The following is a 23,003-nucleotide window of genomic DNA, read 5'->3' as shown; positions in this document are numbered from 1 at the left end:
ACCAATGACCATTATTAATCAAATGTCCACTCTCTCACTGGGAGGATGAGCTGCCTGTGTCCCAACACACATCACGTCCAACTGTGCCCTGCACTTTGGCACTCAGCAGCGCTGCTGATGGAGCTGGAGTAGCCCCAGGGCTTGGAGTGGAAGCCTGCTAGCATATGAGGCTCTATGGGGCCATCAACAGGACAGGAGATGCTCCTGCTCCTCAGGCTTTGTGAGTGTTTGACCTGGGAATAGCTGCATGCTCCAGGGCCACCAGCTTGCCATTACACTGGCAAAATGATCAGTAAACCAAGAGGAGCAACGCGCACTGCTCTCTTGCCCAGGCAGAGCAGGAGCCTGATTTCCATTAAAACCCCATTAAAACCATTATTGAAATGAGGTGGTCTGTGGACACTCATTATTGTCTGGCTGTCTCCAGTCTTTTGCCTAACCCTAACCTTGTCCCAAGGCGTTTGCTAAAGAAGGCTTCAGACTGATTGAGCTGCAAGGGTGATACCATACCTCCTAGGTCTAAAAACATGGAAAAAAGTTTGCTCCTGATACACAGCATAAAAATGACACTTCTAAGGGCTTTTTGCAATAGGGAAACTTCACTTTGGAGAGATGATTGAGATCCTGATGCAGAGGGATAGGAGCTGGAAGGGGAGATGGCAGCCTTGGGCAGAAACCAGGCCCAGGTATCCACAGACCATTGTGCTTCACAGGCATATGGCTTCTTAGATTAGAGGAAACAAAGCACCCAAAGGGGGAAGGAAATCCAACTTCTGGAAGGTTATAATAGCTCCTTCCCAGCACATCTGCCAGCCCCGGTGTCAACGAAAGGCAACAAACACATGGCACCAATCCTGGCATGGAAGGATGTGTCACTGCAAGGAGGAGTAGGAGGGAAATAAAGCGAGCTGACAGCTCACATCCTGTGCCATAATCCTAGAAATTGTTAATATTTACAAAATTAACAACTGATATAAGCGACGACAGTCTCACTCCTCCTGGTTGTCATGAGAATATTAACAGCTACCACCCGCTCCAAACAGGAAAAATTACCCATCTCCAAGGCACCTGCTGCTCACACCAGCAGAGGGACATAAACCCCTCCCACCTGCAGAATGGCACTGAGCAGTGCAGAGCACCCAGCGTTGGGGCTGAGAGAACTCCTGCCCTTCTCTGCTCTGGGGCAAGAAGGAGGCAGTGGGAAGGATCCTCCCTGTACTTGCCCTCAGGAGCCCAGCACCTGGCCCAGCACAGGGGGACAAACCTGAGGGATGCAACATCCAGCAGCGCTGGCTTGGACTGCATCTCCAGACAAGCTGCAGTCTCATGTGAAAATGCCCCCCGTTTCGGTGTGATTTGATGACCAGATTGATGAAAGGATGCTATGGTGTCATTTCCTTAACAGGAAAAGACCTGGCTAAAAACAAAAGAAAGATTCTTTTATTCCAGAGACTCCATGGGAAGCATACTTCCAAACTGACAATCAGCAAAAAGATAAAACTTCAGGATCATGTTGTTGCCTATCTCTGTTTTAAGTGAGAAACACAGTGGCAGCAGTGCAGCAGTGCCTGGGCTCTCAGAGCTGGGACTGTTTTCAATTCCGTCCATTGGGAGGGCTGTGAGGCAGCACAGGGTTAACAGACACCCTGAGCACAAAAGCCCTGCAGATGCAGATGCTCGTTAGGGTTTCAGGTGTCATTTTGCCCTGTCATTTGTAGGAACAACCAGCCTCCCCCTCCCACCCTCCCCGCCACTCTTTACACAGACACAGTGTGTCAGTCTTTCAGTAATCCAGTAAAAAAATGTGTTAGGTTGCACTGTATGCCAAAAAAAATTGCCAAACTCTTTCCAGTGCACCGCATGCAAAATCTAAATAGAGGATTACCTGTGCTGTTGTTTCCAAAGAGCTCCCAGGTGCTGGAAAGCTATGAAAAGCAAATTTCCTTCTCATAGGAGCGATTTTCTCTCCTTGAAGTGGCGTGTTCTTGGCTGTAGGAAAGGCTTGCCCACAGAGGCAGCCTGAATGAGTGCTCATGGAGGACTGGATGGCAAAAGAAGTTCCTTCCAAGGACCATGAGCCAGCTATTGTTAATTAGGTCAGTAACATGTTGAAATATAGTGACTGGAGTAGGAAAGAGCTGCCTTCACAGAGCTCTGTGCTCATGACATGACTTCTCACAGTGTCCTCGGGCTTGTGGGCAGAAGCCTCAGTGTGATGGAACTACTCCAGCAGTGCCCACAGGAACCACCTGAGGGACCTTCATTATTGACACAGTGCAGTAAGAGACAGCATCTTCTTTGAAAGAGTGGTCGGGCCCAGGGAAGAGGGGGAGACACCATTCCTGGAGCTGTTCAAGAAATACGTAGATGTGGTACTAATGGACATGGTTTAGTGAGCTGTACTGGTGGTAGGCAGATGACTGGGCTGCAGGATCCTAGAGGTCTTTTCCAACCTTAACAATTCTATGATTTTCTGATTCTGTCTTCTTGCCTTAAAGTACAGCAGGGAAGTAAATGTGACTCATTAAAATGAAACAAGTGGTTTTTAAATATTAAAAAAGCAACAACTCCAGAGAACAGATACATAACACCATCAAACTCGCCTTAAAACTGTTGTGCAGTTTGCTCTAAGAAGCTGGTTATCTTTTAAAAACACTAAAACATTAGCATGTTACATCCCAGATGATTTTCTTTTCTTCCCCACTCCTTTTATTCTGCCCTGAACCACTGCAGAACACCCATTTTGTTCTCTGTTTGTGAAGCTTTCTGCATTTCAGCTTTACATCTTCTACTCAGATCATTATCTTATTTTTTCATCTTCCTTTTCAAGAACCTTCTCTTTTCCCCATCTGCCACCATCTTCCGTATAATATTTCTCCCTTTAGGATTTCTTTTATTCTTCTCATCTGCACGCTTTTCACTTACTCTTCCCCAGACCCCTCATTCTTGCTTTCTCATGTCAAAACTGCGTTCCTTCATGGGGGAAGCAGTGGGAAGGCTGGCTGTATTATTTTTTTTGACTGTGAAAAGCCATGAATGTTCCGATCGATACTTCAGAAATACTGCAGAGGAGAGTTTGCACGACTCTTTCCACATCTACAAAATTTGCAACAGCAGTTAATGAAAGTCTGACTAATCCTTCAAAATCAGAAGTGTATTTAAAGCGGTGCAATAGCTTCCCACAAATAACATTATCAGGCCTTCCTGAACAAGCTTTTATTTTTATATTAAGAGACCCTACTGCATGCTCTGAAGCCAATGCAGGTTCTGAGCAGCTCCTCTCCCTCTTCACCCCAGGACCTCCAGACAATGGATCAGCCTCAGTACCACCTGTGGTTGGATCCAGCTGGATCTCCACCCTGGTGAGAAAAAGCCACTCTGCTACCAAGCTGATGGCAGTCAGCGCCCAGGTGTCCCCAGGGAGATGCCAGCAGGGCACAGGTCCCATGTAGGTTGGCCTGCAGAGCTGCTGAGGGCTCAGCTGCACCCCTTGCTGCTGTGCAGTGCCCTGCCCTCAGCCACAAATTACATCTCAGATGGAGTCCAACAGGTTAGTTTGAATCCCAGCAAAGAGGTTCAGAGGCAGCAGGAGCATGCTGGTCTTCAGAGCCCTGAAGTCAGCATACGTAAAACAGCCTTGTGAAAGCAAGGAAAGCAGGTGTCTGCCAAGATAACAGAGGCTCAGTAGTTTTGGGATCTTCTGACATTTCACTGATCTTTTTTCAAGGCTGTCATTAGATACCCTCATGTTTTAATGCCTTCATGTAGATTTCATTGTGTGCACTCAAGCAGGTGGCCAACCCAGCCCCTCAATGGCTCTGTTTCACTTGGAACTGTTTTCCTAGACAGATCACTTAGGAGGTTTGGAAATCCTCTGCAGAGCCTGCAAAAGATAAAATTGACTGTTCCTGACAAGTTTATTATTTTCACCATTTTCCATCTGCCTATCAAGGCTGCCTCATTCTTCTGAAGTATCAAAGACCACTTAAAATGTCTCTAAAGCTTGAAGCCAACTTCCTACCCCTGCTTGCCAATTCAAAAAATCTGTTGCAAAATATATGTCAATACGCTTATTCCCAGCCTAAGACATCCACTTATTACTTAAATGCCAGGGTAGCCTTGAACACCATCAAGAGGCTGGTGGTGGTAAGAGTCTTTAGATGCAAAATGTATCATTTCTAGCATGAGATATTTATAACCTTTTCTATTCTTATTTAATACAGCAGCATTCTGGGCATGTTTCCTGGCTTGCTGGCCAGACAACATCAGAGATCCAGCAGTGGATTGCTCAAGTATGAAATCCATGGAAATGGAAACAGGGAGCAGGAAGGTCCTGACTGGAGCAATCCAGTTACGAGCATCTATTCTTGCTCCTTGAGTTGCTTGGTTAGATTTTGCTTTTGCAAGACTAAAACTGTTCGGAAATCACTGTCTGTATTATTATTTTTTCCTCCCACTGATAAGACCTGAAGCTGTTTCAGATGTTAAACAATTTGTTGTTTAATCGCTTCACAACTGTAGCCTCTGAGCTTGGTTGTGGTGCAGGCTTTGTACAGATAAATATAGCACCTGTGGCATTTTCAACAGCCATTTGGAACGGCTCTTCAGTACAGCATTTTCATGGCAGAGATTAAATACATTATTTGGGTCTTCTGCTTTAAAAAAAATTGCTTTAAAAAATTGGCAGAAGTACCATCTTCTTCAAATGAGAAAGCTCACTTTCCCCAAATTGAGGCTGGCAATTGGCAGCTCCTTATAATTTTTTTTCTTTCCTCTTTCTCTTCCCCTACTCCCTGGTTTCAAAATAACCTTCAAGGCAAAAATGCAGGGCCCAGCAAAGGAAAAAAAAAATGAAACTGATTGAAAATTTAAAGTCCTTGAACAGAAGGCTTTAAATTTTAACTAACTCACATCAGAGAAAATGTTATTACATCCCTACAAAAGAAAGGAACACACTGCAGGAAACGGGACACATGCATTCTTCACGAACGTTGCTGTTCGGAAGTCCTGCTGAAGAAATCAAACCACAGTACAAATAGAGACCTTTATTAAAATCGTTTGGAATAGTATATGAAATTTAATATTGTATAATATAGGTGCAAAACCCTGATATTAACAGGATGTGATATGTGTGAACAGAGGGCATTAACATATGTATAAATAGAAAAGCTAAAATGTGTCTGACAGTGATATATTAAATGGCTACATAAATGTGACCGTAATTAGGAAAGAATACGATTCTGTATTCTTTAAGCAGTATCCTCTAAAGCAGCACACACAGTAAATTGGTTTTACCTTTAGTCTTCGCTTCCTTACAATATGAGTAATAGGAGATGTGTTGGAATATTACAGGCACATGCAAAAGAAATGTTAAAGATATAAAACCAGAGGCACAAGCTGGAGACTTATTTGTTCCTGGCTGCCAGAGGCTTACGACTGATCTTCTTTGACTTGTCATTGTTCTTCTTCGGAGGTTCAGGGTTTGCCTGCATGTGTCTGCCATAAAGACTGCAAGGAAATGAGACAACATTTGTTATCAAACCATTAAATATAGGCTTTTGATCTGCAGCGTGTTCAATGAGACATATGGTTACTAGAAAAAAAAAAACAAACACGGAAGGTCATAACATTTATTTTGTCTCAATACACCGATTCTTCTGTCAGATCTCATGCTGCAATCCATATTATCAGTTTGTTTGTGACTGACCAGAGAAACACCAGGAAGAGCAGGCCTTTGGAGCAATCAGCTCTGAATTGAGAAACTAGCAACCCCTCCTTGGCAGTTATGGAATTGAAGCACAGAGCTCTGCGACAACACATATTCAAGTCGACAATGACAAAAATTGGCTTGAACTGGAGAGATAGAGTGCCCTCTTAAAGCAAAGTGAGCATCATCCCTAACCAGAAAACCCAAGGGCTTGATAATGTGACAGAGAGCAATGGTGTCACAGCCTTCTTTGCTGCTCACACATGATTGATAGTACTGGGACAGCTACCAACACATCACTGCCACATTAGTAAGTACCACTGATTAAATGTTGACAAAGTATCCTACAATTAAGACGGCAAGCATTCAAAGCAGCACTAAATAGACTACATGGCTGAGAGGATCTTGCTAAATATCACACAGTAATTAATAGATAATTTATGAGTAAACTTGATGAAACTAAATTAAAAACACACCAAAAATAAACACAGCTCAAACTTAACTTCCCTTCTTCGCACAGAGTGCTTTTTGAAGTCGCACTTTGTGGAGGTGTCTGTGTGCACAGAAGGGAGCAGGAACAGGCTTTGTTTCTGCTCATTCAGCTGCACAAACACCTGGAACAGTGACACAAACACCAAAATCCCTCTGGAAGGCGTCACCCTGCTAACACCTCACCTTTGTGCTGGGGGGTGTCTGCTCTGATCCCACATTCAAATGTTGCCAATGAGGCTGGGCACTCCACAACCTCCACACCTCCACAACCTGAGAGGATTGCTGCTGCTGAAAAAGGTAAAGGTACTGGCCTCTTATGTCACCCTGCTTTTGGCACTCAGCTTCTGGTGGAATTTCTCAAGAAACAGGACATGCTTGGGGCCTTTTGATGTGCCCAAGTGTGGCTCATTCAGTCCTGATGAAGCCCACCTGCAGTGCTCACACATCTGAGCACCCCTGCTGCAAACTAGGACTGGCTGCAGAGCCTTTTGCAAAGCAACGTCAGGACAGAGCCAGCTTCTCATGAATTGTTTTTGCTTCTCCAGAAAGTGTGACCTGATAGGTAGCTCTGCAGTGGATAACGGCCTGAGTGTGTATCTCAGAGATAAAGCAACTCTTTAGCTAAGTCACCTTTTGTACTCTGCAAGCTGAAATTACTTTCAGATGCAGAGGATTTGCCCTGCTTCTTACACAGGGCCTGGTGGACTACGTGGCCAACTTCACGCAAGAGATGTTGAACAAGGATTCAAAGAGACAGAGATACCCTTCATTTACCATGCTGCACAGCATGGCTCTGGTGGAGCTATTTATGGCAGGCACGGAGAGGTTGTAGCTAAGACTGCTGAAGCTGGGAGGTTAAAACCTTGCACCTGCTCTGAGCTTTGTTGTGCAGCACCTGGAGGATACTTCAGCCCTGGGGTTCCTGGATTGCAAAATGGGATTAGAGCTTACAGAGCACTGAGGAGAGGCAGCGCTCGTTTTCACCTCCTCAGCAACTGCAGCTGTACATCACGCTGCTGAGCAGACTGCTGTCAAGGCACACTGTGCCCAAAACAGCCCTGCTCAAGGAAAATACAGCTGTAAACTAAGACATTGCTAAGACACAGACCTTACTGAACTGTTATGTATGCCATCACCTGCTGTCAGTGAGAAATCAGATCCCATTTCCTGAGGAACACAAAGAAAGCCCTGAACCTCCGTGATAACCACATGCTGTCTGTTAGCTAGAATACACGTATTTTCCTTTTTGTAAGATATACAGCCCCAATGGCACAAGGCTGTATTTCATCCAGTACAGCACATGTACCAATCAAACATCCGTCCTAAATACCCATCCCATTTTGCAAGACGTCAAGTGAACTGGGGGAGGGAAGACAGGGGAGGAGATGTTTTGGTATCAGGAAATACTATTGTAGAAGAGCACAGAAATATTTCAGCTGTCATTCAGAGAGGTTCTCTCGTCAGAAACCGATCCAGGGTAGAAAGAGTCCAGAGACAAGAAGCATCTTTTTCTCAACAATATGCGGCACAGGATTTGAGCCGCTGTCAGCAATAATTTCCTAACTGTGAGAAGTTAGCAACAGAGAAGTGGAAATAGATGGTGCTCCAATTTGTGAACCAAGAGTTAGTTAAACACTAAATTAACATTCAAGCTGCTTTTTGGCTCTGGAGAAATAACATTACATTAGAGTGTAATGTGAGGTTTTTCATATAGTAAGAAGGTCCACATGAGGGACTTCAACAACTGAATTAATAGAGAATCCACACATCCACGGCATGTGAGCAGAACCTCCTCCCCCAGCAGACTGGAACAGAAGTCCACTGCTGCTGTTCTGCATCTTCAGTCTGCTGCTGCCCACAGCTCCTTCATCCCATTAGTGATAATCCAGAAAGGACCAGAAAGGCTTTAATGTTTTTTTTTTTTTTGGTTTTATGCCTTTTTTTTTTTTTTTGCTCAGGTTCCACTTTTTTTTTTTTTTCCTTGGAAGCTTTATGTGAATTTCCCACTCGGAAACCCTTTGGGTATCCATTATGTCTCTCATTTTCTGCTTTCTCAGTGCAAATTTTCAAGCTCGTGGACTGGCAGGGCTCAGATTAGCAAACCATTTCTGAAAATAAAAGATTTGGTGGGACAGGTTCAGTCAGGTTCTGCTGACTTCATGAATGCTTTTGAAGTGGAAGAACTGACTATGGACAATTTTGAATCAACTAAGAAGTTTCAGTAAAGTCTCCTTGGGCAACATCTTTTGACTGTGAAGAGAGGCCCAGAGGCTGCTGCACGTGTTAAGTGATAAAAAACCCCAATTTTCCTGTCAGTATTTCTGGTCACAGTTTTACTTTGGCACTTGCTCCCTATGATACTTAGCACTAGGAGTGCTCCACTGATTCCCTCTCCACCCCCATGCAAAGAGTACATTTGCAATAGTAGATCTACACGAGTTGCAGCATTTCAATGCTCTTTTTGCTTATTCTCAAGGCGTGGGTGCCCAAACTTCATCCAGGAGAGTAATTATTGGGTTCAAAATAAACAAATCAAAGACATCTACTTAGGTTTCTCTGGCAAAATTTCAAGTAAGTTTCAGCTGCATGATGCTGTCTCAGCTGAAGATAAATGCTTTACAATCTATCACAGCAGTCTGCTACGCAAAGAGCAAGGATCAGATGTATTTAGATTATATAAGCCTGCACAGACAGGGACTCTCTCTCCTGTGTTTGCACACATCAAATACAAGGAGACATATGGTGTCACAACAACATTTAAATACAATAATGACTATGATAATGCTGCTGGGACCGAACTTGCCTTCTGTTACACTAGGGAAAAGAGAATTCCGGATTTCCAGTGAACTTCTAGTAGAATGACAGACACCACCTTTATAGCTCCCGAGGAGAAAAAAACAACAGAAAAAGCCAAAAACAAAAAGCCCTAATTTAAGTGATCCATACAGAGAAGCAACTAACCAAACTGCATGAGAACCCCAAACCCTTTGGCTTTAAGAGGTGTGGAGTTCACACATTGCTCCTTCATGATTTTGTTACCTCCTGGAAGGGAACAGACACAGAAACCACAGCGTATATAAGTCACCGCCTGTCAGCCAAACTGTAACAGTGAATAATGCTGCTCTGCCGTTGCCACGGAGTCAAACACGGGCTGAGACACTTGCACCCTGCCCTTGGCTCAGGTCAGCCCAAAACATGCCTGCTGACAGCCCCGCAACCTGGCTGATGGGCAGCAAGCTGCTGAGAGCTGGCACCTTGATGCGGCTCTTTGCGTGGCGAGACCCTCAACATAGGCAGATGGGCTCAATAAACAGAGAGCAATGCTGAGGCTGACTGACTGTGCCTACTGTTTTATGGCAGATTGGTGAGGTAAAGGCTGTCAATACCTACATGACACCTTCATACTTGGTATTTTGGAACATCATTGGTTGCTGAGGCTGGTACAGCTCCAGGAAGTGCACTGTGTACACCTCTCTACCCAAAGCCTGGGCTGACGAGTAAAATGTGGACTGCAAACAAACGCTTGAGGTATTTGCAGTTTGCAGCAGCAGTTGGGAGCCAGTTAGCATAACCACAGCTTGCAAACTATTGAACCATTGTACAATTAGCAGCTACAGCTGCATTGCATGTAGTCTTCTCGTTGTGCTGAAGTGAAAGGGGAGATTAAACGCAAGTCAGAAAATGATGAAAGTCCCCATATAGAGATTTCTGGTTGCTTTCTTTCCTTGTACCACATTTTTCAAAGCAAACTTCTCTCATGAACATAAATGTTTCTTTGTATGCAAATATAAACAAAATCTCCCTGCATTCTCTGTCTGCCCCACTAACAAATGCAAGCACTAAGGCTGCTGCTGCAAAACTAACAATATCAAGTGGGAAAGACACTCATTAAACTTCATCATTCTGTCTACTTTAATGATGCTTTTACTTAATAAAAATTCCCTGAGCAGTTGCAAGGATATTAGGCAAGGTCTTTGGTTATGTATCAGGGGTCTAAGCTGTCACTAGCAAGCATGCAGTTCAGGAGGGGCATTCCCAAGGGGAAAGAGTGAATACAGCTTTCTTGTAATAAATTTAGAGAGAATCAATAACCATAGCCTGCCACATTACTTAAGCACTTAGGAAAGTAGGTGATCCTTCTAAATTAAACTACAAATTGCTAAATGTTGCAATTTAGAGTATAAGCTCAGACATGCAGCCTTGCCACCAAATCTCTGAATTTAAAACTCACAAAGTTCCAATGTTGTCATTTTCAAAAACCCTCTTCAACACAATTTTCTCCAGTATTTCTCCCTTGTGCAAGACAACAAACACTAGCTGAAGGCTGCATATTCCCAGAGATTAGTGAACTAGTGTGGATGAGCAAACTAGTGTAAAGTGTTGGAGGTACACATTGCTTTTCTTGAGTTTAAGCAGTTTGAAATAGGATCACAAGGCTAGCCATAAAAATACATTGCTCGTTCTGCCTGTAGGAGAGCTACAGGGTGAGTATGAAGAATAAAAAGGGCAGGTACAGGTAGATTAGATGTTGGAGGAATATTATCTTCACATACATACTGCAAGCTGAGAAACATAAATAAAAGATCAATTTTAGAAAAGTGGGTATTTTTTCAATCTTGGTTATTTATGGTGAGCTCAGCTGGATGGATCCCAAGCTCACCTGCTGAACCAGGAGAGGGAAAAGGCTACATGAGCCATGGCATCACAAAAGACTAAAATCTGAATGTACTGCAAGACTGAGACACTTAGTTGCTTAGCCTGCATTAGTTTCAACTCTCCAGCACTTTCTGCAAGAGGCCTTTGCCCAGGCAGTCTTTGCACAGCTTGCTGCCTCCATGGTATGCTCCCCCTGCAACTGAGCCTGGCCTTCTCTCTGTCAGGAGCTGCTAACATATCACCTCCTCAAAAGCACCTTCTCCCAGGGTGGAGACAGATGCAGGAGTTTAATGTGCCAATGATGTACCCATGAGGGGAAATAGGTTTGTGTGTGTGTGTGTGTGTGAGTGAAAATTACTTTGCAAGTATTGTGTAATTTTGGTAGCTTACCACTGACTTATTTTTTTCTGTAATGTAAGTCAAACAATTTAAAGTAAGAGAAATACTTCATGGGTAAGTGAAACAAATATCCGGTTACCTTGAACACTTGGACTGCAAGCTGCTGTTTTAGGATTCTTCATAAAGAAGCACAGATAAGAGTGACTTGTTTTATTCAGCTAATTTTTTACCCCTTGTTTGCAAGTGCTTCAAGAGCAGATGGCAGCAGTGTGAGAGATGTTCATCATCTGAAGCTTTCTGTGAGTTCCTTCAAAACAAAAATCAGATTTGGCCTGTCATCTGTTTGTGTGCCAGCTCGCTCTTCATGCCCAGACACTCTGGTGGCACTCACTGTGAGCGGGGCAGGCACTGGTGCTTCCCCTTGCCTGATGCTGGTTCAGAGTACCTGGGCCATACAGCCTCAACACACTGCATGGCTGCTCCAGCATTGCCAGGTCTGTGATGCTTTGTCTTCCTCTGCTCCCTGCTCTCACTCTCTAGTATTTCAAACTGGCTCAAGCCTCCAGAGCCCCAAGTAATCTTTATAACCCAAAGCCTTTGAAAAGGTTACCCTGGCATCACCTTTCCCTGCACCCCCAAATCCTGCACGGTGCCTTTCAACGAGACTTTCTGCATCAGCAGAGCTGGGGATCCAAGTGCTCTCAGATCTTCCTCAGCTGCGATCACACAGAAATCTCACAGGGTACCCAGCTACCTCTCCATGGTAGGTTGGGCTGTTCTGTCCCACCAGGCAGTGCCAGCTCTTCAGGGAAGAGCACAGTGTTGTTCATGATACTGCCAGGCCGCAGTTTGGCCTGGGCCACATAGGTGAAGAAAGGAACACAATGAGAGGAAGCAGCCTGTGCTCACTGGGGGCATATCTCACCTAGTATATGAATCACGGCATTAGGACACAGGCTAAAACACAAGCCCTGCTGAAACAGCCCACTTCAGTTCTCGTTTCTAGTGAGTTTCATTTCTAAGAGCACGATTCAGAAAGAAGAGATCAGGATGGGTGCAGAGCTGGCTGTCCAAGCTCATGGGACACTCAATGGAAATCCTGCTGACAAAACCAGCAGAGCCGAGAGCTTTCCATCTTACCAAATGTAAAGGGCTGCTGCGAGATGCTCAGTTGCTATCTGCTGCTACAGATTTCCACTGACTAGGATGGACAGTAGGCAGCTAGCTGACACACACACGCTCACATTTAGGTATTTTAAAATGTTAGATGAAGTCCGCCCAGAGAAACCATTCCTCTGCTCCCACTTTGCACGCAAGCTGTTAGCTGCATTACTTTATAGACTCAGCTGAGTCATACAGCTCAACACTGACTTATTGTGAATTCCTGCCTAAAAAACACTCCAAAGCTCAATAACAAAGTATTCCACCAGAACTGTCCCGTGGCTCACTGTCTTAATGACCCTAGAACGTGCACCCTCGAGACAAGCCCATCCATCCCACGTCTCCCACCAGCCAGACCTGACATCTTTGCACTTCACAATTGAATCCCACAGCACAACCTTCTGCCAGATCCCTCAGTCCCCATCTCTCCACTTTATAACTGCTGTGCCATTTACCTTCAGAAGAGAATCAGTCTCTACTTGCCATGTTTCTGATGCTATTTACCTACATGTTACTGACAGAGATGGAGCCCTGACTACCTGGACCTCTGGCTTAGCTCAGAAGCTTAGCTCCATGTTGCCCCTCACAACAACACCATCAGTTCTGCCGTGACTTTGCAGCAGCCCAAACTGCAATTGTGAAGGGAAAATGATCCAGAAAATACATTACAGAAATATTTCAGAGATGTGTACGTGCAGGGAGATCTGAGCTAAGTAACAGACATCTGCTTTCCTATAGGGCTAGCTGTTGCAGAATGATCTTAATTCTGCCAGACACGTGAGCTCTTAAAATGGTGAATCTCTACTTCTTTGAACTCTTGCACATTAAGGACAACTTTATTTTTCCCCAAAAGGAATTCCAAGTAGGTGTTAGGCATCTCTTTAGTTAATATATAGTAATAAAAAAAAAAAAAAGCATTTCCTTATCCACTCTGAGGCCAGCAGCCTTTTGAAACAAGTACTTTAAATGAGAGGTGTGTTACAGAAGCACAGCTGGAAGCTCACAGAAACCTCACTCACAAGAAAAGTCTTTTTTAAAGGAAAATGTATAGGCCAAGATTTGCAAAATTGGATAATGATCCTGTACATACAACATTAAAGACCTTATACAAAATCTGGCTCTTGGCAGAATGGTTTTTGAAAGCACATGGATCACTGGCATCTGTCTTCTGAAAATCGGACCAACCCAACGCACAACAAACTGAGCAACAAACACCTCTGCCACTGCACAAAGGCAGAGCGATACACCTAGGGGTCTTACATGGAAATGTCATACATGCAAAGGAGAGGACATGCTTATGTGTATATCTTCAAAAAATGAGATAAAGAGAAACACAAAGATTTCATTTAGAGACTCTACTGAGTTTATAAAATAACCCCCATCTAGCTCCAACAGAATGAGATGGCAGCTTGAGGGAACCAAGGAGAAAATGATTCATTTCTGCACCTGGACATGGTCCTATCAAAATCGTTTACACAGAATTTCTCCCCAGGGATTCACATCTTTAAACAGATCTGGGAGGGCTGATTTCCCTTCTCACACTCCTTTTCAAATGGATGAGAGAGCAGCTCAGCTTGCATGCACAGACCAGTCCATTGATCAATTCCAGGCATGAGAAACTGCATAGGTCAGAACCCCAAGTCCTATGGCTAAGAATTTCCACAGGCTTCAATGGAGAATTTTCCCCACCTATTTATGACCAGAAAAAAAAAACCAAAACATTTTAGTGCTAGATAAAGGTATCGACTGCAAACTCTTGAGAGCTGAGGCACACATTGGAACAAACAACATCCTCCATCTAATGAATGAAAAGGAATTAAGGGTTGCAAAATCTGCATGACCAGGATCAGCCTCTTTGGCAAAAATATGCAACAAGAAGGAAGAAGACTATTCAAGTGAGAAAGAAGCATGTAGCACTTACCAAAGTCATCTGTAGCATCACAACCCTTGTCTTTATGTAACATCATGAGCATGTAATTAGATAAATCAACAGTTTTCTCCATTTCACCAAACGATGTTATTGGGTCTATATTCAAGGTCACCTGCCTGCTTGCTAATCAATCCAGTGAGGCAGTGAACATGGTGCAGGAAACATACTGGCTTGCAGCAGTCACCTTCCTTGAGCCAACTGAACACAGTCTCCCTCACTTTTCTGTTACTTTAAAGTCGCTGTTTATGTGGCATTCTTTGGGCTTAAACAAATCAGTGCTCATTTTCCTTTTTGAATGCTACACTAAGGGAATTGTTGACAGTTAAATCTCCTTGTATAATCTTTATTATTGATTTACTATATATATTTTGGTGTGCATCTAATTAACATTAAAGAAAAGGAAAATGGAGGGTAAAAATAGTTAAGCGCAAACCAAGGAACTTAAGTTACTCTGTGTCTGGCCGGTATGTATTATTTTTTTTCTTAGTAACTAGATGTAGAGAACAGGCACTCTGGGGAAATACTGATACATGGTCTTTTTCTTTCTTTTTTAAGCAAATATTGAAGTTCCTGAGTTAATTTGAGCCTGCTCAGCAGCACACCAAGGATGGCTGATTTCATTGGCAGAAGCAGGGAGAAGATTAAGGAGACCACAACTCTTCATACATAGGGTTTATACTGCTGCCCTGCTCTGCTGGATTGGCTCATGCATCCACTTTCATCACCTCTTCTAGCTGCAGGGCCAGCTGCCTCATTACTACTCAAAATAGACTAAAAGTCTGAACAGTGATGAACTGCACCAATCTAATCCACATGAACCACCACTCCTGAGGGCCTCAAAGGGAAAGGATTAGGTCCTGGTCCTATTTCACAACCCACTCGGGTGATTCAACTCAAGCGCTTGGGAACCACGGATTATGGGATGCTCAGAGGGAGTCTGGGGGATTGAGCATAAGTATTTAAGGGTAATATGGGACTCATGAGATGTTTAAGAGAAGGGCCAAGAGGGTGGAAGGCAGGAATCAAGGGAGATGGCAGAGAGCAAGTGCAGGGAAATGAAGAGGGTTCCAGGTGGGGAATAAATGAGGCCAGTCATGCATGAGCAGGAGGCTGGTCAGCACACTTGCTGAGCCAAACTCTGTGCCAAACCACCTCCATTTTGCCCTATCTAAACTCTATTTTCTGTTCTCGAGAGTGTGCACGCATGATCCATCAGCAAACCCCAGGCTTGATTAGCCTGTCTCTAAGTTGAGTCCAGTGCTAAATACTGGAGAGACAAAGGGTCTGGGATGTGCTTCCAGAGACACTGAGGGGCTGGATGTTGGAGGCAGTGGGTCTGGAGACTTGATAATCTCACAGACCAAGATTTACGGAGGCAGATACTGAAGAGATCCGGAAATAGGGTGTTCTTGAGTATTTATTCCTGTGTCAGGCTATTGCTTGCCATTTCTGAGTTTGTGTGGGTGTCTGTTTGTGGTTGGCCATGTCTATACACTATCTGTGTATATAAATACTCCAAATTTGAGGTTAGTCTTGTTACTGTCAGGACAAGAGAAGATGGAAGAGAAGCAGCTGCTCATTGCTACTGATACAGGAAACCCCTGGCTCCTCCAGTCCACTGGGTTGAGCTGTTAAAAAGCACTACTAGAAAAAAGATGAAGAAATGGGAAAACTCACTTTTTTTTTAAAGACCATTATAAAGGGAAAAGAGTAAAGTGTGGAACTATGAAAGACCATTATATTACCACATCTGAAGTACTGCACATCACAGCAATTCAATTGCACTCAGTCACCTCAGCTAGCTTTATTCAACTCATGTTGAATATACCTTCCAGGAAGGCTGTTCCAGGGGAAATAGCCTTCTTAGATTCAGTTTTTGAAAATATGAACCAGGCCATCATGGATTTAATTTTACCACCTTCCTTGTGAAATCTATTTCCAAAATACAGACCTTCACAAGCCCCTGGCCCACACTGGCACAAACACTCAAATGACAGTGACCTTCCAGATGCTCTGACAAGTGCTCAGACAGGTCCACAAACATGCAAAGGAGCAAGAGGATTCAAAGCCAATTTAAACATAGTTTTTGCTACTCATGTTAAAATGCTGGAAAGCCAGAGATCACACGCTTCCATTATGGAAGCAAAAATTACGAATATGTTGGCTTCCCAGTTAAATACTTCTACTGCAGAAGACCAAAGATGATCACACAGATACCCCAGAATAAAGTGATAGGGAACATGCAATTAATTTTCCAGCCAATTTTGAACGAAGTGTCACACCATTAGTATCTGGCAATCAATGATTAGGTCTTATGCAACTCTATGGTGTTTTTCCATGGCTAATAATTGTGCAGACAAAGCTACTCCAGAATCTTTTCAGGTGGGACCTATGTTATGTGGCAGCCAATAATCTTGATGGTAACACTGCAATGAAAATGTCGCTTAGTGTAATGAGCAGAGATCATAAGTTAAGCCCCCAGCTGCCTTTCTATTGTTTTTCATTACAGTCTTTCTGGGTATGTTATGTTTCAAAAGTACTCAGGGAATTACACCTAACTAGGTGCACTAGTCAGCTCTTCATTACTCAGGCCATATAGAAACTGAGCCATCAGCAAACAGAACCACAAGAGGTACACAAGACTCTAACATTTGCTTTGAATATTTATCTTTTTTTTTTTTTTTTAATCTTGTCCTCTTTCTTAAAGATCTCTTCCGTGAAACAAACTTATCTGCAGTTGGAGGGAGTTCTGAAACAATAGGGAAAACAAGTAATATGTTTTCATGCCACCAACACCTTGAGAGAAGGACTGGGCTTCCTGGAAACCTACTGAAACCAACTTGGTTACCAGAAACTGAGTGTTATAAACTCCTCTTTTTCTGATGGCAATATTTTTCATTTATTTGTTCTTCACAGTGCTGGATGAGCTGGGTGAGACATGATATGAGTTCTTATCCCTGCTCCACTTCAGGCTTTTCCAGTGGCTTCCTTCCCCCTTGCAAAGTAAGAAGTTGGCCATGCCTTTGGAAAGAAACAGTTACATCTTTTTGGAAATAAAAGCAATGGACATAAAAGAGTAAGTTCTGATGCCCTTAAGCGTATCGGTTATCTGAGCTGCCTTCAGGCTGTTTCAAGACCCACACAGAGAAGCCTTCTGAAAGGAGTCCTTCCTTGATGCCCACTTCAGTGAAATGGCAACATTTCACTTGATTTTTGTCACAAGAAAAACAGTACAAATTTTGCTTCTGATGTCAGTGGGTGCAAGGTTTGGCCCTTAGTGCCATGTTAACATGTGCATGACAACTGAAAATCCAGTAGCGCACACTGCACAGGACAGGATTTCTGTGAGACAGCCTCATCGCTGTCTTCTTCAGAATCACCTACATTTCCTATTTCAGCACTCTGCCGAGCTTAGAGAATGTAAAGATCTTCTGGTTAGGAATTATGATAGAGATTTCATAATGATCTGTATTGTAATTACTGCTAGCAACTTGGAAAATCTTGGAAACTGTGCCAAACTCTTATTTGTGATGCTAGTCAAACAGCCCATTCTTGATCATTTAAATAATCTACAATTATTGTGAAGTTTTTTCAATGCAAGCAAATAGGCATAGAGCAGCTGCGGTACTGCTCACAAACCCCAGACTTCACAGCAATACCTGAAGAACATCCGTGATGGCTATGAGCACTGGAACAAAAACTTCTTTTCATCAAGTGTTTGTAATAGCTAGGGGCAATGAGTCATTCTGTAAATTCCTTAATGCATGCAATAACCAAAATAGTTTCTCTTACAAGGAAGGTAGGTTTATGCATACCAGTATGATGTAGTTTTGCTGAACACTTTTTGCTGTAGGTAGGCAGCACACATACTAAATTGTTGGTGCTTACACATGGTCATGAGTTAAAGAAATAAATATGGAACTTAAAAAAGGCCAGGAGCTACTTTGCTTGGTCATCAGATATTTGCAAAAGGCGCCCACAGGAGACTTGAATGCAAAATAAAGCAAGGGTTCCATCTGCTTCTGGGCAAGAGAAAAAGGAAAATGGTGCTGAAACTTTGTACTATTACTCAGAGGATGGTGAGGCACTGGCACAGCTGCCCAGATTGCCATGGATACCCCATCCCTGGAGATGCACAAGATAGAGTGGATGGGGCCCTGGGTAGCCTAATCTGGTGGGTGGCAGGCTGGCTCACAACAGTGGGTTGGAACTGGATGATCTCTAAGGTCCCTTCCAACTCAAGCCATTCTATGACTCTATGAATGTATGTGCTACAGCAACAATGAAGGCAGAAAAAGTGCAACAGAAAGCAGTCACTAAGCTGCTGTCTTGAGTGACAAACTGCAGGACACCTACTCCGCATCTTCTTTGAGCCGTACTGGAAAGTGCACTGCAGAGAGATCAGATGTGATCCTTTGACTGACTACTGTCCTTACCTCTTAGCTTCTCAACATTCATGTTACTATCATGGTTGCAAAATCCCATCCCAAACATGTAAGGTAGCAAACAGGTGCTCCCTTACTTGGGAATACATCCTGGCATGTGGTATGGAGCAGATTTATAAGAAATGCCAATGCAGAAATTGGAAAAGCAAAACAGAAAAAAGATTTGTCAACATCTCTCTGTCACTGAGAAAGTACTTCATTAGTTTGTCAATTGCACAGTGTCTAGAAGATGCATTTATTGACAACTCACTGCCAATCGATTCAACATCTATATAAAGCTCATCTTTTGCAATGAGCATGCTGACTGACGTGCTTGTGAGATCTACAGAGAACTAATAGCTTTAGTAAGCCTCAAATTGCTCCAATTCCTAAACAAAATGAAATCAGAAGTGGTGAAACCCCACCAACATCTCAGCAGCTATACCATATCACTGCTTACAGCACAATATTTTAAAGTAAGATTCATTTTTGATACAATTCATAGGTGGATTATGAATCTATGGTGGATAAATGTCCTTATATAAAATACTGTTGTCCACTTCTGTAAATGTTCATGCTTACTGGATTACTTATGAAATAGAGCTGGCATTTTCTGCTCCCCCCATGCGGTAAGAAAGTGCTCAGGATAAGAAACACTGTGCACCAAACACTGTGCACCAATCAACCAACTGGCGTGGCATGGCCAGCCCCCCGTCTTTGACCAGGTTATGGCAATGCTGCAAATGGCTAATTGATCCTGCAGTGGCTGTGATGACTGACAGCCACTTCACACAGCCAGCAGCCTTCCATCAGCACACACTCTCCTAACCTTTACTTGCTCTGCTTTGTCTACCTGTTTTATCACTTCATGATAAGGCAGCATCAAAGGCAGCAGGAATAACCTATTCTGGCATCTCTATCTGGCACTATATATCAGAATTGTGCTGCTCTGGTGGATTAGTTTCAGATCCCTGTTGGCAGATCAAAGGCAGCAATAATAACCACAAATCAATTCCTCTTTATGGCCTAAAACATCTTCTCTCTTATATGGGATGCCTAATTTCTTCACCACTCTAGAGCCCTTATAAATAGTGACTTTGCCTAGACACAACAGTTCTGTGCAGTTCTTCAAGCACTAGAGAATTTGGCATCAGTGTTTTTGGAAGCTTTCACCTGTTCACTGACAAACAAAATGAGCATCATCAGTATCTAGAGGCTCATCGAGATTGAACACTTCAGTCTCTGAGAGTCACAGAACTGTTTGGTGCCAAAGAGAGGGCATATAAAAAGATGGCTTGCTTCCTTCAGTCTCATCTTGTGTAATTTATTGCCCAGTACCCACTTCTGAGATACTGCTGTACTCTCACTGAAGCACCTGGCTGCTGTCAGCTTGTTGCTCAGCACTCTAGCTGACCACAGGATGCTTCCAGAGCACGCTCCCCTGCTGAGCCACCAAACTGTGACTCCTAATGGTGTTGCCAGACAATTTACCCACTTGATCAGCCCCTACACTAGGAAATAGGTTCCTCAAGAAAGGGGATTCATGAGGTTCATGATCTACATAGCTGCTGCAATATATGGTGGACACATCTGATTTCTTTTCTATTTCTGTGCTTGCATTCCTGAGAATGCACTTGAATTCTGGGTGTTCATGTGTTGGGCCTCAGTTAAGGATGCTGAGGGTTAAAACATAACACACTGGATATGATTTAGCTCTCTGCCTGGCTATGCTTTACTGTCAAAATGAGATTTTTGTTGCAACAAAAGCAGCTTTTGGTTGTTCCCTCTCTGTAACATCCTCACAGTGACAAAGACACAAAGCTGTATTTACCATGATGTGGTCAGGCAGTTCCCTCAGACTGAACTCACACAAAGATACCGTGGCAAAAAGTACCTGTACCTTGGATTTGACAGCACAACAGCTATTACGCTGTGAGAGATACGCCTGCATGGGCAGTGAAGATAAACTCTTGCCTTTATCTTTCTTTACGTCTTCCAGGCTGATACCTTGCAGTTTGAACTATGTCTCAAAAGCGACCGCAATATCACCTAAAGATATCAACAGTTCAACACTCCTACATTTTTCCTAAAATGAAACCTGGAGAGAGGCAGTGAAAATCATAGCTGCTTAAAGATCAATGGAAATTGTCAAGAAAAATAAATCAATTAAAGCAAACAGTCAGAAATCCTTTGGTGCTAAAGCAGTCTGCAAAGTCCAGAAAGACCTACTATTTCAGGACTTGTACACAGGGCCTCAAAGAACATTTCATCCTAGAATTCTAGAATACAAATGTAAAGGAGCTTGATATTAACTTTTTAAATTACTCAGTTATTAAGATACAGTTCCACTTGATTGACTGTTTATTGCTGACTTTTTTTTTTTTACTATACACAAAAAACTAGAACATTGTCTCAACATATGGAAAATGTGGATAGTACATATTGCTCATAGCTGCACATAATTTTAAGAACTGTAACTGTACTATTTCTAGATAATTTTAAAACTATGACAAAGATGCATGCTATTGAAGAAAAATGGCAAGACTATAAAAAGTAACATGGTTTTGAGTCAATAACGTACAGAGAGTATCATTTTTTCCTTAGAGTATGATTCTTTTTTACATGCTAGGAAAACTAGGAAGTAAGAAAGATCAAGCAAAGATCGAGAAAAAAAGACCATCCTCTTCCTCCCCCTCCCATACTGAGCTTAGGAAAGATCCTAAAAGGAAAAAAATTAAAAGAGGCAGTTTCTAAGACAGTTCAATAAACCCTGGGGAAGGCCTAAGTGTCAAATTTGCCTTCCTGGTAGCACCTAAAGCACCGCTACTAAAGCAAATACAATAAAGTTTATGAACTTGTCTTTACTGCTACGTAATTTATCTTTGAGAAATGGTTCTATGGCAAACAACAGCTCTCTATGAATCTCTCTGGGATTTCAGTGGGCTGCAGTTTTTATCACAGCAAGTAAACTGGATCAAGATTGAATACCAAGCTGAAATATGTATCACATCTTTTTTTTTTTTTTTAATTTAATGTAAGATACTTAATTCAGAAGTTAGACACTACTATACTCAAGTAAGTGTTTTCTTACAATCTATGCCAACCTTCCAGCTAAAGCCTTTTTGGAACACTTCACTGAAAATCAGAAGAAGCAGTTCAGAATCATTGATATTTTTCTATTTAAGAAAGTTCCCACTTTCTTATTGTTTTATTACTTCTCCATATTAAATCAAAACAAAAGAAGCCACTGCAATTTGAAAATAAACTTACCAAAAACCCAACCACCACAAGCAAAGGTACGCTGACTTCACTTCTTTACTTGGTCTAATGACTGCAGTATAGTTTGTTCAGACCTTTCCTTCAGATCAACAAATTGACATGGTATGAATCAAAAGGTGTAGTTACACAGAGGAACATGCATGCATGTTGTATAGTAAACTCTCCATTACCACTCAAAGCCCAGGAACACATGCAAAGCTGACAAAAAGAATGGTGAGGAATCAGTGTGATGGAAGAGAGCCACATTACAGAAAAATGGTCAGCTTGGGTTTCTTGCCAAAGAGATGTTAGAGCACTGTGTGTAACAGCTGTGAAAGAAAACCCCAGTGCATCCTGGATAAAAAACAACAACATTGTGCAGAGGGACTGACAGCCTAAGAGCACAGGAAGGTTAGTTTTCATAGTGTTGTGATTCTTGGCCAAGTGGCATTTCTCAGTGTTCGTTTATAACAAGATAATTTCAGAATGCTGGATTATTTGATGAATTCCCACATTTTAGGGAATGTTCTAGGCAATTGGCAATGTCATATTGATTTTGGTGAAAACAAGAAAATGAAAGGGGAAAGGTATATATACACAGAGCCCGTGAGTTTGTGACCTCTTGCATTTAGTTATGCAGCTGCCTCAGACATCCGAGTCTGTCGGTAATGGTTTATAGATCAAATAGCCAGGGGATGGCTGCCATCCTTCTTACCAGCATTAACAATCCCCTTCTTCCCTCCCGTATCCTTGCAGCTCTTGCTCCCAGTACACTTTAGAAATGCACATACTTGGAACAAATTGCCTCAGGGAGAGGCAAAAAGTAAGAGCTAGGCAGAGGATGGAAGAGAGGAAGGAGGAGCAATGAGGACAGAAGAAGAGTGAAGGGACACACGCATTTTCATGCAAAGAAAAGCAGTTGACCTTGGCATAGGAAAAAGAGGACGACGGTGGCATACTATAAGAAACATACACGCATTTCTTACCTTGGTGAAGAAAAGAAGCATGGAGTGAGTGAAAGAACAGATGAGAGTTC

At 42.8% G+C, this 23,003-nt stretch overlaps 1 protein-coding gene across 2 annotated transcripts in view; it reads right to left on the bottom strand.

Moving 5' to 3' along the window:
- Positions 1-5,030: 5,030 nt before the first annotated feature.
- Positions 5,031-23,003, bottom strand: part of RSU1 (Ras suppressor protein 1) — a 98,062-nt gene continuing 80,089 nt past the window's right edge. For both annotated transcript variants that reach the window (XM_052696987.1, XM_052696988.1), the window contains exon 9: positions 5,031-5,508. In XM_052696987.1, the coding sequence (XP_052552947.1) occupies positions 5,406-5,508 (103 nt within the window). In that variant the 3' untranslated portion in view covers positions 5,031-5,405. The remainder of the gene's footprint in view (positions 5,509-23,003) is intronic.

This window comes from Tympanuchus pallidicinctus, unplaced genomic scaffold (genome assembly GCF_026119805.1).
Source record: "Tympanuchus pallidicinctus isolate F22 unplaced genomic scaffold, pur_lepc_1.0 scaffold3, whole genome shotgun sequence".
Classification (NCBI taxonomy): Eukaryota; Metazoa; Chordata; class Aves; order Galliformes; family Phasianidae; genus Tympanuchus; species Tympanuchus pallidicinctus.
This window is presented reverse-complemented; position numbering and strand designations above follow the sequence as displayed.